Source organism: Varroa destructor, unplaced genomic scaffold (assembly GCF_002443255.2).
Source record: "Varroa destructor unplaced genomic scaffold, Vdes_3.0 BEIS01000004.1, whole genome shotgun sequence".
Classification (NCBI taxonomy): Eukaryota; Metazoa; Arthropoda; class Arachnida; order Mesostigmata; family Varroidae; genus Varroa; species Varroa destructor.
Genome location: NW_019211457.1, coordinates 49980255 through 49998196, shown reverse-complemented (window position 1 = coordinate 49998196; position 17942 = coordinate 49980255). Strand labels below are relative to the sequence as shown.

Here is a 17942-nt window from a genome sequence, read left to right as displayed (position 1 = left end):
TTGAAATGACAATAAACTATAGAAATAGAAAATACGAAACTTTAGTTTCGAAATCAGGCACACGTGATGCATTAAATTTATGAAATTTTATATGACTTATGGCAAACATCAAAATTTTGAATTACTTGTAGATTCACAATGATTTTTTTCCAAATACCATCTCCAACTGTAATACAATAGGACATAAGGAATTAAAGTACGGCAAGCGTTGGTTTTGTTAACTCTGTTCGCTTTTCTGTCAGTACTCACTTGAGATAGAAGATATATATATATATATATATAATATAATAAATATAATAATGCATAGAAACTAAAGCAAAACAGTCGCATAATCGAATTTTGAGGTAAGTTAGCCGGTATCAATTCGCTGTTGGAAGGACTATCACTTTCCATGCTTGCATAATTCGACGATTTAAACAAAACAAAAAGCGTCTGCACGGCTTGAAGTCTGCTCCAAATGAAAAAGTATTATTACAGGGTACCATGTTGCAACAAAGAAAGGCCTCAGAAACGTCACGAAAAACGCCAGTGGGCATGTCACCATCTGCAGTCCTACGGTGAATGAACCTAATGACGTCACTGAGAGCTAATTCGGTGGACCGGAATAGACGGCAAGCAAACTGGACTAGCAGGCTAATCAGTTAAAACTTGATCCTTGACACGAAAGAGCATTACGCCGGTAATTACTTGGGCTCAACCGATCCCCCTATAGTTATTCGGAGGGGTTAACTTAAAACATATAAATAATCTAAAAAAGCAATAGGGGAAATGGGGGAAGTTTTGAAGTAGAAGGTCAGTTGTTTGAAGTTAAGGATATATATTTAAAGATGTGCCTATTTATTTTTTAAATACCGGGTCCAATAAGTTGATTTAAAGTAGCCAATACTAATAGGTCATACAAGCAGGAGCCATAAACCGTTACGTTTACAGTCCTTTAGCTTTAAAACGAAATTTCAAACTTTTTATTATGGCCGGACAAACAGGAATATTTGCGCAACGCTAATCAGCCGTTTTTTTTTTTGACACAGTTGAGTATTTAAGTAAAATTCGAGGAGTCACTATGTTTTAGCTATGTGATCTAAAAATCATATAGTAAGTATTTGAAATAGCGATTGATAACCACCACACACCGATGGACACCGACGAAAAAAGAGGGTATCGGATATTTATAGCCGGCAAAGTCGAACAGCAAATTGCTTAGTGGAAGAGCTAACAAAAGTTTTAAGGGGCAAAGGAATTTCGAAGTCTCAACTGTTCGTCTGTTCTTGTGGAAATCAAAGGAATGCGATAGCAGTGGACGCTCAAACAATGGATTTAACTGAATGTTCAGCTCCTATATTTAAACAGGCTCCATAGAAAATTATCAGTCTACAACTGAGTGCTCCTCGAAATTGGTTATGAAGCTACTGGATTATACCGAAGAAATATTCCGTCCTTTATACAACTGTGCATCTGAAGTTTGTTTTAGCACTTCGTTAACATCTTTAGATTTTGGATAGTACCAGATTAAGAAATAGAATTTAAGCTTTACACTCATAGTTTTAGATTTCCAGCCATAATCGGAAGTCCTCAAACAGGCAATTTCATCTTCTAAAAAATCATTAGTTGGTAAATTAAAACCCTTCATTGCAGGGCAGCTGACTTAAATTCGAATACTTCACATGTGTTTTAAGGCTACAGCTAAACAAAAACAAAGTTTAACGATTTCTTGTATGTGCAGTGTCGTTCCCGACCGCCATTAACCTGTATTTATCTTTAAATGTAATTAAAGTTTATATTACCGCTTCAATCAGGGCTTCAGCCGCCTACCTATCTTTAAAAAAAAAAACCTATCTTTAAAATGTTCCCTTTACGATCGTGCGAACGTCATCTTGTTAAAGACGTGAGCGAATTGATGTTGTCATGCCCAGACATATGGAGGTACCGCTTGATCATGTTTTATACATAGCACTTCAATGGAATCAGAGCAGGGTTGTTCAGCGGTCAAATATGCTTATTCCAGAACATACTCAGAGCCTCAAACGGCCAACCCTGGGGTAGCCGGCTAGTATGAATAGATGCGCGTTCTTGTTGAGAGATGTATGGTCTTTTTAGGCATATCATTTTATTATTACCTTTCATTCGCACTTTTAGCAGGTACATTATTTATATCTATTACATTTATTTAAAGAAATTGTTAATAATCATAACGATAATAATATATAGAATAACGTCGTGAACATAAAAGCAGGAACCTCTAGTATGAAGGTTTGCAGTTATGCTCCCAGCTGGTAATTTTCGGCCACTACCGGCCATAAATAGTACCATACAATGCACTGAACCATGTACGGTATACTGAACCACAGCATGGGTTAAATGGTTGTAGGCCGCTGTTTATGGTAACTCAAGCTTTTTTGCAAGTCTTTTATAAAAAGCAGCGTTTGGCAGAGGTGGTACATAAAATAATGTTTAGCAGTTGCGTGTTGACATTGTACTGTAGGAACAAGAGCTTAGCAAGATTTAGCTACTTACTTCGCTATTAGACGCTCCTAGATTAGCGAAATACCGATCCTGAAACTCTCTTGAGATATACAAAAGCCATCGTCCTACGTAGTAAAAGCTTATGTGATTTACCGATTGTTGTAGCTGCTACCAGTGCATTCTTCATCCTCCTTGAAGTATGCTTGCTGGGTCAAACGTGTCGTTCGCTTCTTCGAGTCTTTCAAAGAAAATTTTAGTCCTTGGTGCTGTACCAAATGGCGCTTGAGAATCTACAAATGCCGCATATATAAAATGCGTCACCGTAAAGTAAACCTTGGATATTTTAAGAGCATGCAACATATGGAAGGCGCGAATACCGTATCCTCCCTTCAAACGGAGAGCGCACAACTGTACTGCTTTTCCAATATAACTTTGCGATTCCCTAAGAATTTTCTTTTAACGATCGGTCAAAATAGAGACTAGGAGCCTATAGCAAAGTATATTTCTAGCAATATCACGCCATTTACAAGGTTTTTAAGAATTGTCTTTTTCTTTAAAGCGCATATGAGCGATGCGTTGTGCCAATTATTAGGTATAAGAGCCTTTTGTAAGCACATAATAAGAAAGCGGTTCAACAAAGTGTCAAAAATATATCTTGCGACGACAATGCAGAGAACACTTCTTTGGATCGTGCAAAAGATTATTATATCGAGGATATAAACAGTTTCCCTCTAGAAAAGAATCAAGGACGATTTTTTGCTTCTTTTCTGTGATAGTTTAAGAGCAAACGACATCAAATTAATCTTGAATTCTTTAACCTTAGAGAGAATCTGTTTGACTTTTATGCTATCTGATGTATATTTAAAGTCTCCGCGACCAATCGGTAAGTGGTAACCACACAGAAGTAAAAGTTGTTCAATAACGACCTGATTGAAAATGAATGGATCATTAGAAATATACTTTTAGACAGGGTCGTTCCATTTTAGAGCTCAATCTGTTTTTGGATGTTGTGGGTTCTCTGTTTAGCTATGTTGAAATTTGCTTCTGCTTCTTCTGCAGCTACATACTTATTTACGATGAATTAAGTTCTTAATTTACGATAACCGTGTAGGTTTATTTCGAGTGCGGTTCGTTGCGCGTAAATAGATTAGATAATCATGGATCCTTTTCACTGGTTTTTTGCCGCGGCTATGAGATTTTGAATGCGTGAATGCGTGCAAAACCGCAAACGACTAGTCTAAAATATTATTGAGTTCAAGCGTCCATCCCCTGTACTTGATTTGTACTATTAATTTTTAATCAACTTTATATACATATTGAAAGAAAAAACAGACCTTTCTTTTTTTTTTGTTTTTTTACCATCATTCTAATAATTTTAGCAGTATTGTACTTCGTTTTTTTGCGGTTAAATGGGCATCCGTTGTCTATATTGATTTTTTCGGCATTTAGTACTGAAACTCATGGTTGACGATACGAGGTCTCAGGTGGATATCTATGACTGTGGCCTTGTAAAACTTAACTATTCAAAAAGTAGTGCGTAAGCACAAAATATTTGATATAAAAATTCTCTTTTGTAATTTTTTAATCGGTAAATTTAGTTTAATCTTTAGACCGAAAATCTGTTGTATCAATCAAGCCACCAGGTATTAAATGAGGGGGAAACAGACATGAAACTGTAGGAATTTACTTTTTTTCTTATATATCCATGAAATGTGTCCTGAAGTAAGTTTGTTGCAGTATTTATGCAGTGGATATCTCGCCAGTCATCTCGTCATTGATGTGGGCTTTTGTCATGATCTAAAGATTGTTTCAAGCAACGGCTAAGCCAGTCAGATGACTTTCGTGTGTGGGGTTTCACTTCATTTTGTACAGTATGTGTTACGGCAAATTAGCAATAAAAAACAAATACGTACCTACATTGCTTCACAAGAGACATGAGCATCCTAATAAAGACATGCACGGGAGGGGCTATTTTACAGGGAGGGCTACTTTTATACTAACATACAATAGTGATTTTATTTTTCAATTTACAGATACATATGGTTCAATTATTAAGCTGTGAATTCAGTTTTCAGCTTCGTCTGCCTCCTCCTCGCTCTTCCTTTATCTCTCCAATAGACGCATTCAGCTCACGTATCTTCAGGACTTCCAAGTACAACAATTAGAAATGATTTCAGGTAATTGAAGCTGGTCAGTCGTGATCAAGCGGAATGTATCGCCGATGATACGTGGCTGATAACAGATTGAATTGCAGAAAAAAAAAACTCCAAACGAGTCAAAATCTTCAGACACCAGCCATGACTCCAAATAGTCTAAACAACATGATTGTTTTAAGAAACACCAAAAAAATTAAGCAATTATGCAATTCGTATCGCCTAATAATTACACTTATGATGTGGGTTTTCAATAATCATCCGCATCATTATTGTCAACATACGCCATTGTTCTCTATTTCTAGATCTTATACTCCACGTTTGTCACTATCAACTAGACATTATGCTCTTTACGCCACCGAACATTCGTGTTCGACCCTTTAATGAACTTCAGCATCGCAATCTCACAATTTTTTCAACTGAAAGTGGACTGGAATTTAATTAGGTATTGTATAGGCCACTCCACACTGATTGATGTACTAATCTCCTTTGGGAGGTCAACACTATACACGATAGGCAACCGATATTTTTCGGAGGCTGTTTTTTGCATTTTTCTGTAATACGTGGTGTTGGTATGAGTACTAAATTTCTATTTGAATTACCAAGCATACCTACCGGTTCTGTTGTTTCTTTAGAGTAAAATTGCCGAAGTGTCTTGTTTCCTTGTTTCTGTTAGTGCAAGTTTGAAAATTCAACACATTGAGTAGCTAAATATCATACGTAATATCTAACGTAGTTATACTGATCAACGTTTGATCTCGTTTTTATTGTCGACGCTTTTATGGCAGTTCTGTATGGTGCCTATATTTAGTTACAGATACATTTATCAATTCGTCTCAAATTTATAGAGTTTCATAATTATCAACGTATCTACACTAAACGTTTATCCTAAAGTTATGTTGTCGTCAAGTTTTCCAATACATTTCCCTCAGTTCGGCTTTAGATTAGTAACAGTCATACCAGTGTTCCTCTCAACACCATCGCATAAACACTAATTAGGTTTCTTTTACTTTTTCTTATTTTTCACGCATTTCCCGAAACATTCGTTATTATTATTACTATGGAAATTCAAAAAATGGTTTATTTTTCCGAATCCCGGATCTGTCTTTCGGTAGCTACCGAGTAGTAAACTCTCGCCGTTGTCGAACAAGATTGATTTTAGAGACATTATGGCCAGTATTTATTGAGACTGAATTATTTTTTGAAAATCTATTTCGTAAATCTTGTTCATAGATATAAATATCAAGTATAAGGCCCAATATGGCCGTATGTTTTACTTCATTTTCCGTCCTCAATTTTAACCCTAAGTGCGTGCGTCGTTCACAGTGAGCGGTTCACAGCGATATACGAGACTGGTAGCTCAAAAACTATTCAACAACAAGTTGTTACAATGATATCATTGGTGTTGCTTCTGTTGCTTAGCGGTGTGTTATTCGGCGATAGGTGTCGGTCTCAGGCTACGTATACATCATCTCGGCCATCGGAGACATTTTCTTGGGCAGATGCAACAGCTCGTCCAGGTATCCAGCCAATTCCTCGGCTGTCACGTCGTCCGGAGCCATCGCTGCCGGGGGCTGTAGACTTGTCGCGTTTGCTGCCTGCGCAGAACAGCTCAGGTCGCGTCTGTGAAAGTTCGAAGGACAGCGTTTGAATGGTAAGTCTAAAAACGACGCGGCTCTGTGCCGTCGAAAAAATTGTATTACGTAAGCAGTTTGAGCTGGCTTTATACGGTGTATAAAACGAAGGAAACCTACCGTCTGTGTTTGTGCAAGCCGGCTGAAGCAATTCCTCGTTACGCAAGAGAAGGTAACATACCTGAGTACATCTAAGCGAGGCTCGTCGGCGCGATGGCTGAGGAAAGCCTTTGTTTGATGGCTTAATTTAGACGGAACTATTAATTGTCCATGTGAGTTTAGCCCTTCTGCAATGCTCTTAACACCCTCACTTATTCGAAGGCTAGCGAAGTCACTCATGTTATCCGAGAAGGCGTCTCCAAATCGTTGTTCCCTAAAGTCAAAATGAGTAAAACACAGGGTGTCCCAAAAATGTATACCCTGCCTAACAAATTAACTTTCTAATTTCTAATTTAAACAGACAAAATGTTTTCAAAAGACTTTTGAAAGTTTTCATTCATTCATCGTGCAAAAAGTAACAAAAGTACAAAAACAATGCTGCGAGAAGTTTCAGGCAGATCCATTTACGCGATTTACAATTAGTCAGATTATGTTTTAAACAATAAAAGTATTCAGACTGCTTGGGTACTATGTTTCTCATGACGAGGATTATCAGAGAATTGCACTAGGCAAAAAATAATACTGGAAAATTAGGAAGGAAATCAACTCATGAGCTTGGCATCAGCAGATCAAATGCCCATAGTATTTTAACACAAATGAAAAAGTTACATTCCAACAATGGTGCACGCTATCAGTGAGGATGATCCTGACTAAAAGAGCAATTATACAAATGGTAATTGGAATTTTCGAATGCAAACCGGACGCCCAGTACTTGTTGAAGATTTCTGAAGTAACAAGCCTACATTCACATACTGCACAAATTAGTATTAGACGTAACAGTAATTACCACAACGGAATTGCAAATAAAGCTGTTGAACAATCATAAGTCTACATGGAATTAAGAATAGACTAGTCTGACCACATGAATTAGTTTATACAGTATACTCACTCTCTAGATGCGGTAGATGCCGTAGTTCGAGCGTCTGCTAATGATAGTGGCGCTGGAAGTGCAGACTCTTGACCTGCAGGGGTAGTGTTTGACGTAGTGGGTGTTGGCGATGCTTCTGTAGACCCAGTAGTTCTTCCTGTTGCTACAGAGGTAGAAGTATTCTGTGTTTGGTTGCGCGGTGGCGATGGGTTGTCCTTCAGTTGACCGCTTCTACGCGGACCTCCACAGGCTGCGCTATTTTTTCGGCGGTGCTGTATCGATCGCAGATGATGCGAGGGTGGTGACATTAAGCTAGATGCCGATGCCCTGAAATGTACGCAGTAATAATCACTTTTTGTTCGCAGTTTTTGTTAAAGTACTAACTAAAATCATCATACCTTAAAAAATGATGACAATCCTTTACTGATAAAAAAAATTTATCTGAAGGAAATACTGGCTAGAACTGCAGTGAAAAAAGATCCAGAAGCTCGACCTACACAGCGCCGTAAAGCATGGATGGACTGAATGCCTAGCCAACCAGAAGTCAACCGACCAGCTTACCCAAGTTGAGTTCTAATCTTTCTCTTAAAATTTCTAATCTAATCTCTCTAAGAAATTGATATGCGAGTGAAGGATCATGGTAGTTCGCTAAACTGAATAACTACAGTACCGTCAGAAGTATTTGTGATGAAGCCCTCTATGAACTTAACACCTATCTCTATGAGCTTAATCTATGGTTATGATAGGATCTTGGTAGCATAAGGTTCCGTCCTCTACAACGTCTTCGACGTCGAAGGCAGAACAGTTATAATTTTAAGTTAGATTATCTAACCTAACACAGCTAAATTTAAAATACTTAGCTCTTAAAAGCGAATCCGACATGATTTCGAAATTTGAACCACTAGCGCACTAAATTCTAGAGTTCTCCAGTTAGAAAATTACAAATAAAAACCTGTTGAGTTTATTTCAGTATAAATACTTCAAACGAAACACCATCTTTTAGTCTCAAAAATCAGCGCTGAATAGCTATTGTTCCTGCAAAGCCACAACGTTGCGGAAATTCATCAAAAATAGGTGAAGACAAGACAAGAAGGCCTTCAACAAAAAGTACGTAATAATACAAGAATGGTGATTGCAGCATTGAAGATCAGCGAGGAGACACGATGTTGAGATCCGAAGGACAGGTACGCATTGTTATCGAGGAAGCTTCCCGCAACAGCATGGTTTGGGCTTTGATGGCCAAAACTGGCATTTCACGTGTAACGTGTTATAGACATATAATCCAAGTCCTGAAAATGTGAACTTCGTGCAAAACGGGTCTTTCGCGAATCAACCCCAGGCTAGCTGGAGTACGTGTAGTATACAGTTGATGTATATCGCAACCCATGGACAGAGAAATAACACACAGAAACGCGAATGATGACTGTCCAAAGGCTGCCAGAACGCTGGGAAAAGTAAGAAGGGTACTTCTAACCTATTAAAGTTGGTATTGGTAGAAGCCCACCTAGTTTAACGGCTGCTCAAACTCAAGTCTACCAAATTCGTTTGTAATAACTTTCTACATTTGATGATATCTAAATACGCTCGGAACGTAAATACTGTATTACGTGTAAGCCTAAAAAGTAAATATAGCGTTTATTTATTCTAAGCAGAGACGGGAAACAACGTGATGCAATTATGTCATTATACTTTATTTATATTTATTCCGACAAAATAATTATAATTTCATTACAATTAAGCACTACGCTTTTTGTTTCTCACTTCAATACTCTATTCATTACTGATAACATAAGAAACCGATTGATCCGTCAGTTTTCATATAATATTTACTCCTAGTTAGCGTATCTAATTTCAGCAAGACACTTGCATTACGACGGCAACCCAGTGTAATGGTATGAGGAATTACGTGCGCATGAGTAGAGATATATATATATACAACAATTGTGTACATACACAAAGAGCATGGGCATGAACTAGTCACTCCAGAACGAAAAAAGGCTGCTAAGTTTTGCCTATTTTCGATTATCTTCAATCACCGTTTCCATGTTGTGTTTAAGGTTCTCTTCCGCTTGTTTTGTGAGTAACTGCTGGACATGAAGCAGATGAACCTGAACCTCGTTCTCATAGGCGGTCATTACTCGGGGTGAGACCTTCGTTTGAAGCTCTTTGATTGCTTCCTGTAGTGATCGCAACTCGAAGGTCGAATACTTCTTTTCGGTAGCGGCTTTCATTTGTAGCATGACCATTATGAGACTTTGAATGAGGTCGAGATGTGCCGCATTTGTCACCATTGGCGGATCACCGTTGCTCAAGGCGACAACGTTTTTTGCTTCCTCAATCGCTCTTGCGCGAAGCGCCACTGGATGTGACAACATGGATTGCTGCTCGTGAGCTTGTGGTTGTAAGTCTTCACAGAATTTGTGTATACCTTCAAGACACTCTTCTAAGTCATGGTTTAGTTGTGACAGGTCCAATAGCAACATGGCGTACCGTTTCTTAAATGGTACAGAAACTAGATGTCTATTAAGGACACTTTTCTCAGCGAACGAATTCATCTCCTTTAGCTTTTCGATCTTACGTTTTTTTTCACTCAATACGCGAGTTAGCGTTACGATTAGGGTTAGGAAAGCCATAGGGAACAAACTACCGAAACGCGAGTCCGTAATTCCTGACGACAACAACGGATCTCCGTCGTTTTTCAGAGCAGAGGGGAAAAGCGATCGTGGCGGTGGTAGCGTTCGTGGTCTCTGTATGAAATACTCAATGGGCATTCTCTCCACACGTTGAAGACTCAATACTTCGAAGTCTGGACAGGTCAGGGTACCCAGCTCCGGCCGGTCGAACGAGACCCGATACGTAGCACCTTGTGTGTCCACAGCATCAATAGTACCAACAAATATACCGTCTCGTTCATGAACGTAAGCCATGACTTTTGTCCCGATTACAAGCGACAACGGGATTTCAGCGGGCAGATGTTCCACTAATTCAAGTTTATCGATAAGTCGTTGTTGCAGATTACGAACCAGTTCACGTTTTTCGTGCAAAGATCTCAGCTCTTCTTCAAAGAACGCTGCGGAACACCGCCGAGGCTTGCCCATAGCTCGTCGGATGCGCGACCACTCGGTACGCGTCAGTTGACGGGTTCTTAAAAACGGGAAGCTCTGTTTGAGGTAACTGCTAAATTCATTTTCCTGATTAAAGAGGCAGTCATCAATATTGCTATAAAAGAATTCGTACATGACCCATTTATGGGCTTTAGGCAATTTGAGGAAGTTCTTTAATCGGTTACTAGCAATTCCCATGGAAACGCGATCGGGCCCCCGAACACTGCTAACTCGCTGCTTTGTTTTGACCAGAGGCCCAATGGAATGGCCAGAAAGTCTATCGCGTTTGTCACTTGCAAGCCCATCTCTCGATGAAGCGGATTTCTCCTGTTTGATCGAGATACCACTGCCCCCAGGACCACCGGAAGCTCCGGAAATCGATGAGGTATGATGGCTTTGTCGAGGGCTGGCGAGATGACCAGATTGACCTCCGCGCTTGCGAGGCGATCTGTTCCCCCACGAAGTATCTTGATCATCGTTAAAAACCCTTGAATTCCTTTTTCGGTTTCGCAGTGGCCGTTCGTTAACATTTGGGACCGGCAGCGACTTCCGAGGGCTATCATCATCATCTTGAGACATCCTTAGCAGTGATGCCCTTTAGAACAGAATTCAGAAAAAGCTTCGATTTTTTCAAATTCCACGCCAAATTGCCATCCAAACACACCACACACAAACAGAACACAACAATAACAATTGTCTCCACTGGTACGAACAGCTTGCTTTCTGCAACCTAGTAACACGGCCGCTGTGGCGCCAATAAAACATCATGCGGTACGTTCGGCGCTATCACACTTCGCTAATCTCTTCTACTTCGACTAATTTTTCACAGAAAACAAACTAATTCACCACAGACGAGTTAGTTTGGGGTTATATATGTACAAATAGTATTGATACAGTATAAAAAATAATTTAGAATGTGGGAAGCTGTTCATCATGGATTATGTGTGGCACCTTTTCGTACCACAACCGAATCACAAATACCAAGTCAAGGTAGAACATCATCTAAATGCCAGTGATTATTATTTTGTTTGCTCGCTCCACGAGAGAGCTTCGAAGAAAACAGCCACAATGTGTAAGATAGCCTATCAGCAACTTTTTAATGAAAGAATAAGTGCTCAAGGAATTCGGTATCGTTAAAGTTTCTGTAGTCAATGCTGTCGCTAAAATAATTGTTATGCATGATAAATATGATTCGCGGTGATTTAAATATATCCAACAAGACAAGGTCCAGACAGTTTCGAAATCTACCCTAATATAATAGTGTATATTACTTGTCTTTGCTTTGTAGTTTAACTGAAAACACGATTTTTGTTCGAAAAGGAAAGCAAAAGCAGCGACGGTTTTCCGACTGCACCCTGTTTGTGGGTTTGTGTATCTCGGTCTTAAAGGCGAATCTATTTAATAAGAGATGGAAGTGCTCAGGATTCGTGAGGATAAGCTAACCTCGAAGCTTGACCGGGACTCAGCAGTTGAAGCAAGAATTCTGTTTCTAACTAACGTTGCAAGTCTATTACACAAGGTCCAATCGGCACGGAATGGTCTGCCAGAAAGACGAAAGCAGTTAGAGTTACCAGCTGTCTACCTTCACCGAGCGAACATGCTTCGGTACGAAGAGTATGGTGAGCTTATTCGTAGCAATACGATTTGTCATAATTCAGATTTAATCACAACAAACACCATGCAACTAGGTAAAAGCAAGAAACACTTCTGAAACGTCGCAAAGCCATCAGATATTGTATTGTATTTGCTATCTGTATACCAAACAGATGGCCGAGTTGTTGAATTACTGACTTTTTACATGCCACAGGTAAAGCGGGTAACATCTTCCCAAAAGATATTGTATGTCAAAAATGCGGCATCCTGTGGACTCCTTCATATCTGCGTGTAGACCTCCGGAAGAGCAAAAAAATTTCTGATGGCAAACTTAAACGCCTACAAGAAAAACAAACGCATAGACCTTGGACACTTTCTAAGTATGTTAAAATTTCTTACGCAATTATCCTTACTTTTTAACGTGAATTTAACAGGAGAGGACGGTATCCAAATCACTCATTTATGCGGAACCTATGGCTATCTTCCAATATCTATTATTACGACGTTTTTAAATGACAAAAAAAATACTTCGTTCCCATACAGATTGCAGAAGAAGCTGTTGAAACAGCACGCAAAAATGGCTGCAGAGCCGTATCAATTTCGATATGAGTGCAAGCTGTGCGGTGCAAAAGCTTTGATCAAAGTTCCCACTACTACAAATTCCACTGGACCTGCAGGAAGTACAAATCACTTCTCCAGTGCATCATCCGGTAGGTGTTCGCTCATCCGAGCATTAAGTTTCCATAACAGCTATAGCGCGACGATTACGCTTTTTTTTTTTATTAGGTACCCGTTGGTGAGAGGAAAACAGATGTTCAGTCCTACGAATCGATAACCAGATCTTAATAGAGCCGAGACTAAATCGTAAATTTTGACAAAGTTATTTCGCATTGACTTTCAGGGTCCCTGAACGTTTCCGATAAATTCGCAACCAAAGCGACACAGCTGACTCGAGAATCGATGGCTTCCACGCATCTTTGTGTTAGCTCGACTCTAGGACCCAGCCGGAATACAACCGGAACAAACAAAAACCGTAAAAGTCTCTTAAAACAAGTGACCGAAATGAGCGAGGCATCCAAGTTGAGATCTCCACTACAGGCCTTTCTTTCTAGCTTATGAAAAATTTCGGGCACAAGCTGCGCCTACTCTCAGACTAGATGAGATATATCAGCTGAATATCTGAAGAATCGACCAGAAACGTGATTAACAAACCTATTTAGATATTTTCGAAAGAAGAGGGAATAACTTTTGCCGTGCCATATCCACAATGGACATTTTCATGCCTATTTGGTCTAAGCACGAATGTCTTTGAGCTCAAGATGTCATAACCACTGAAGAAACCTTGTCCAGTAAGAACTCTTGCAGTTTTTGTATGAAAGAAGTTAAGTGCACTCGTGTATATATTATATATGAACTTAGCTAATGTGTATCAAAATTGCAGTACAGGGATACTAGTAATAAATTTTAAAGACGCATGAAGGACAGCGCGATGAAATACACTATGCTGTTTTTATTCGTTTACTGCGTTAGCAACTATGCACTATTAGAAAACTGAGGTGCACATCTTTTTGTATAACCTATATTTATATAAGCAAAGTATTAATTAGAAGACTATTTGCTCGACTTGAGTACAATTATCAGAAAAACATGGGTTTCTTGATAGAATAGATTAATTCACAATATATAGACATATAAAAGCGAAGTAGTACGAATACAGCGGTACTTACCGAGACGGGTTTACCCGAAGCTTCTTTATCCCGACCTCGATGTGGTCCATACTGAAATAACACAGCGTGAAAATAATAACAAATATGAAAGTTTAATATTGGAAGCTTGTTACGCGAATCTAAACAAAAATGCTCACAACGAGATCACTCTTGCCAAAATAGTCGTAGCCAAATACAGATTTTCAACAAATTTGGCTTCGTTATCTTTCCAGCCACTTACGCGTACCGACAGCAAGTGACTGAGTATTTTATGCTACGAAACACCCTTGTTTCAACCAAGAACATTTAGATAATTAAGCCTTAAAGGTATTGGTTTCCAAATAAAAATAATTTCGTGTGTTGAATGTTTTTAATCCAGGGAAAAAGAATGATGAAATAGAGTAGGTTTATCTGAAATCCTGACTGGGAGCAAAAATTACGTAACATTACACCATACTTCTCTAAAGCACTTAATAATTAAGTCATAAGGGGACAGGATAAAGCATAGGCGAAATTGGTAGCTGCAGTGTAAATTGGAATCAGTCGATATATTGTTATAGTAAATTAGGTAAAATCGACATCACACCGTCACTCAACTGTCGTACGGTAGTTTCCGTTTCCGAAAGCCTCCTGTTCTTCACTCACCAAATAGCGGTAAGCAGAGAGAGGGAGGGAGGGAGGAGTCCTGACATTTTCAACGGTCTATTAATAGAGCTCCTTTTTTTCGCTTTACCAACTTCGCATACAAATATGTCAATGGCATCATGTGGGATAGCCGCATGTGATAATAACAGAACAACTATCAAAGCAATCTTTCTCACTTTTGTCGAACCAGTGTACACCTGAAAACACGTTACTTTAAAGTCCTGATTCTCCAGCGTTAATGAAGGCATGATCGGTGACACTAGTCACATAAATGTACGTTTAAATGCTTCTCTGTCGGTTGTCGGCGAAGTTGTTTTATTGTTACAGCGTGAATAAGAACTACTTGCGCGAAATCATAACCAATAAAATGAACTCTTAATAAAATTTCTATAAAGCTTTCTTTAACTTCAGTTGACCTTCTGTCTGTATTGGACTGTCTGTACCCGCATAGAGCTGAAGATGATATTTATAAGTGGGAAGAAACTGCACAAAGAATTCAATTTGACCATCGGCGCTGCCGCGTTGTGCGATGGCACAGGGAATTTCGGTGCGGCGGGTTCCGAGCAGACTGGATGAATGAGATAAGGCAGGGAACAACTGCAATACTATCATTACTATTCTACGCTCTTAAAGATAGTGGCCGTTATCGCACCGGGCTCTGCTGCCACCATAGCACAGACAGATGGTAAGTCAACGTAGTCAGACATTGTGCACTCAACGGTCGGCGCGAACCGCGCGCTTAACGGATGTCTGCAGTGCTCGTTCACTACCGCGGCTGCGCGCAACTTGTGGCGAGGGCTGTACCGCCGCTGTAGCAACAGCAGCAATAGCGGTAATCGCTGCAACGACAAAACAGCAGAGTCGCGACAGTAACAAGTAGACAAGAACGGGCAGTAGCGGGGTTCTTGAGGGAATGCTACTTTATAGCGTTGGTGGCGATGGTGATGTTGGTCGCACGACGAACTTCCTATTGTTGAGGCGCAACAATATCGGCAACACTCACCAGCGCCGATGAACAAGCAGGCCACGAGGGCCAACAGCTGCCCAACAAATTGCGCATTGTATCGAATACGGAGAGAAGGGTGAAGAAGAAGAGCTTATAGTAACGCAACTGCAAAAGAAGAGAAAGGGGTCAACCATTGTTACCCTTGCCTGTGGTAATACGGCAGTAATAGCTTTTGGTGTACTATTACCACTGCTGATTTGTAGTTTGTGGTCGCCACACTACTATCAACAGCAGGGGTTCTTGGTCAAAGCCCTTGATCGCTGCGGTTTTGCGCATGATGCTAATGTTGTTGTCGTTAGCCCAACGTTATCTAGTGTGACAACCAGCCGTGTGGCACATACTTAGAATAGACGCAGACGAACGGACAGACAGGAGCAAGTGACTGATGTTGTTACGGCGGGAAAACGTCAACGATATGACGACGACCATAGCCACGATGATCGACGTCAAAATGATGATGGTAATGAGGAGGGGTGGCAAGCATAAAACACACAAAGTAGTATATACACACACACATATGCCTGCACACAAATGACTGACGGAACAATACGCAATACACACATCCGTACAGGCAAAATCCGCAACAGCGACGTCCCACTAAATACACACCAGCCAATCTTCTCATCCCTTTCTCCTCTCAATAGAAATAATAGAGCTGTGGAGTAAATAACTATGATGGTGTTGTTTAGCAGGAAAGGCAAAGGCGATAACGGTAAACTGATAACTCTGCATCGACATTGGTCGAGTATTTTCAGAATTCTTGAAGTAGCACAATGCCGGACACTGAATAAGTAGTATTTCCTTAAGTAAATAGTTTTTTTTAACAGAAATATTCATTGAGATTGTTTACTCCAAGAGACAACGAAGAATGCGAAGTCTTTAGGACCCACCGTTTTTTTTACTGTTAATACGATACAACAATAAAAAAGCAACAATCTTGTCCACTGGTGAACTTCAAGCAGTTTGTCCAACTTCAGCAAATTACTAAGTATAATTTCATTAATAAAAAGAAGAAAGAGGTCAATTATATACGCAATAAAAAACATTCAACAACTGATAGGCATATAGCTAATTTGCAAACGGTACATCTTCGTCTAAATGTGTTTTGTTGCCTATTTGCGGACGATATGTAAATTCATTCATCTGGCAATTTTCATTTTGTTTCAAATAACATTGATTGATTACTTGCCTCTGATTGTAAGCATCGTACGAATACTATTTTGTGCTTCCTGTGGTAAGGGTAGCTAATCTTTGTTGAGTTGGCTAATCACTAAAATAGAGTATACCTTCATATTTGGTTTCGTTTTGTAGTGCTCCTTCATCCCATATAACTTATACCTGTGATTTATCGTAGAAGAGCCGTCGAATGCGCAAACCTCAATTGACCCTAACGTTCTTCGACCGTATTTGTTTTACATGTAACAATGTATAGATGGAGAACGCAGAAGTACATTCAATTTAGATTACAACGCAATGCTCACTTGAAACAAATTTACTCCATTGTTTTCCAATATACCTGCTACTATTATCATTATCACAGCCCCATTGTTTTCTTTTCCATCGGCTGGTTTACCAGGGAGCCAGCCAGTCTACCATTCATTTAAAATAAATTTCTATGCAACTTCGCTGCCGAACGGTCCGTTTCTCGGTATAACAATTTACCATTTTGTCGGTTGACTGCTAATGCTGATGGTAATATTCACTGTACTACCATCGGCATTCATCATTAACCCTTGGGCATTGTCTTTTCGGCTCTGTACTCGCAGTGTTTAGAGTTAACTATTTGGCGATTTCGCTGCCAGTACGGTTACTGTTGTTATAATGTATTGTTGTTGTATACAAGCAATGCAAGCATCAACAACAACAGCAGCAACACGAGATGCTAACAACTCTAAGCCTAACTGATGTTCGAACTACAATTTTCTTTTAAGTACACCTTTACTAACTGTAGAAATAAGTTAGCGAGACCTACAGGACGATTGTCGGCAGAGGTTTCAATTGGATGTTAATCAAAATTAAAATTCTAGATTCTTCCCTATTCGCACAACGACCTGGCCTAGTTCGAACGACAGTCGATGGTCCGGACAAACTGACTGACTGACTGACTCAGGTTTGCTCAGTGTCCAGTCTGATCACTTACCTTTCTGACATAGTCGTAGGTTCGGGTGACGCACTTAATTAGAGTCGATGCCTTGCTAATGCGACAGTCATGGGCACATCGCACATGCACGCACAGAGGAAAACCGCACTTCATTCGTTTTTTTCATATCAACACATACACAGACACACAGGGGAGGGCAGACAGCGCTCGCTTATTTTGACATTCACTACCGGACATGGCAGTAGCACACGTGCGCCACTAGACATGCCATTAGCTTCCGCAGATATCATTTGCGCACATCTCTCGCGCGAAAGTTGCTTATACGATCAAGGACTAAGTAACTGGTAGAATATTATAATAAGCCTATTCATACTTGTTAAGCAAAAAAGGAGGAATATATTAGTCTATATCCCTTAATTGCTACCAACTATGTTAACAAAAGCCCTACCGGCAAAATGGTGTGCTCTTTTTGCCGCAAAATTACTGAAATTGGCTTCGTATAACTAATTTATA

The 17942-nt window shown here is 39.7% G+C and overlaps 2 protein-coding genes across 11 annotated transcripts; one reads left to right on the top strand and one right to left on the bottom strand.

The window, feature by feature from the left end:
- Positions 1–4449: 4449 nt before the first annotated feature.
- LOC111249510 (protein lin-9 homolog) lies at positions 4450–17666 on the bottom strand. 8 transcript variants are annotated; one of them, XM_086987000.1, is made up of 6 exons: positions 17469–17654; positions 16667–16723; positions 13699–13749; positions 7296–7601; positions 6429–6620; positions 4450–6236 (listed from the first exon to the last, which is right to left on the bottom strand). In XM_086987000.1, the coding sequence occupies exons 1-6, from the start codon at positions 17477–17479 to the stop codon at positions 6071–6073; spliced, it is 783 nt and encodes a 260-aa protein (XP_086843126.1). In that variant the 5' UTR covers positions 17480–17654; the 3' UTR covers positions 4450–6070. The 8 variants fall into 8 exon arrangements, with proteins under 8 accessions (XP_086843126.1, XP_086843119.1, XP_086843122.1 ...); XM_086986993.1 differs by lacking the exons at positions 4450–6236; positions 6429–6620; positions 7296–7601 and adding an exon at positions 8942–10973 and having other exon boundaries at positions 17469–17666; XM_086986996.1 differs by lacking the exons at positions 4450–6236; positions 6429–6620; positions 7296–7601; positions 16667–16723 and adding an exon at positions 8942–10973 and having other exon boundaries at positions 17469–17666.
- On the top strand, positions 11329–13470 carry LOC111249511 (uncharacterized). Of its 3 annotated transcripts, none has more exons than XM_022803460.2 (5): positions 11329–11450; positions 11667–11997; positions 12186–12351; positions 12515–12681; positions 12873–13470. In XM_022803460.2, the coding sequence occupies exons 2-5, from the start codon at positions 11787–11789 to the stop codon at positions 13088–13090; spliced, it is 762 nt and encodes a 253-aa protein (XP_022659195.1). In that variant the 5' UTR covers positions 11329–11450; positions 11667–11786; the 3' UTR covers positions 13091–13470. The 3 variants fall into 3 exon arrangements, with proteins under 3 accessions (XP_022659195.1, XP_022659198.1, XP_022659200.1); XM_022803463.2 differs by having other exon boundaries at positions 11331–11450; positions 11699–11997; XM_022803465.2 differs by having other exon boundaries at positions 11336–11450; positions 11767–11997.
- Positions 17667–17942: the final 276 nt, after the last annotated feature.

Excerpts from the sequence above, each read along its gene's own strand:
- LOC111249511 (XM_022803460.2), top strand. The coding sequence starts at position 11,787 with ATGGAAGTGCTCAGGATTCGTGAGGATAAGCTAACCTCGAAGCTTGAC. Across the intron at positions 12,352-12,514 it reads AGACCTTGGACACTTTCTAA|ATTGCAGAAGAAGCTGTTGA; the intron begins GTATGTTAAAAT and ends GTTCCCATACAG. Across the intron at positions 12,682-12,872 it reads CTTCTCCAGTGCATCATCCG|GGTCCCTGAACGTTTCCGAT; the intron begins GTAGGTGTTCGC and ends ATTGACTTTCAG.
- LOC111249510 (XM_086986993.1), bottom strand. Across the intron at positions 13,750-16,666 it reads TCTTCTACGATAAATCACAG|TATGGACCACATCGAGGTCG; the intron begins GTATAAGTTATA and ends GTGTTATTTCAG. Across the intron at positions 10,974-13,698 it reads CTTCGGGTAAACCCGTCTCG|GGCATCACTGCTAAGGATGT; the intron begins GTAAGTACCGCT and ends TCTGTTCTAAAG.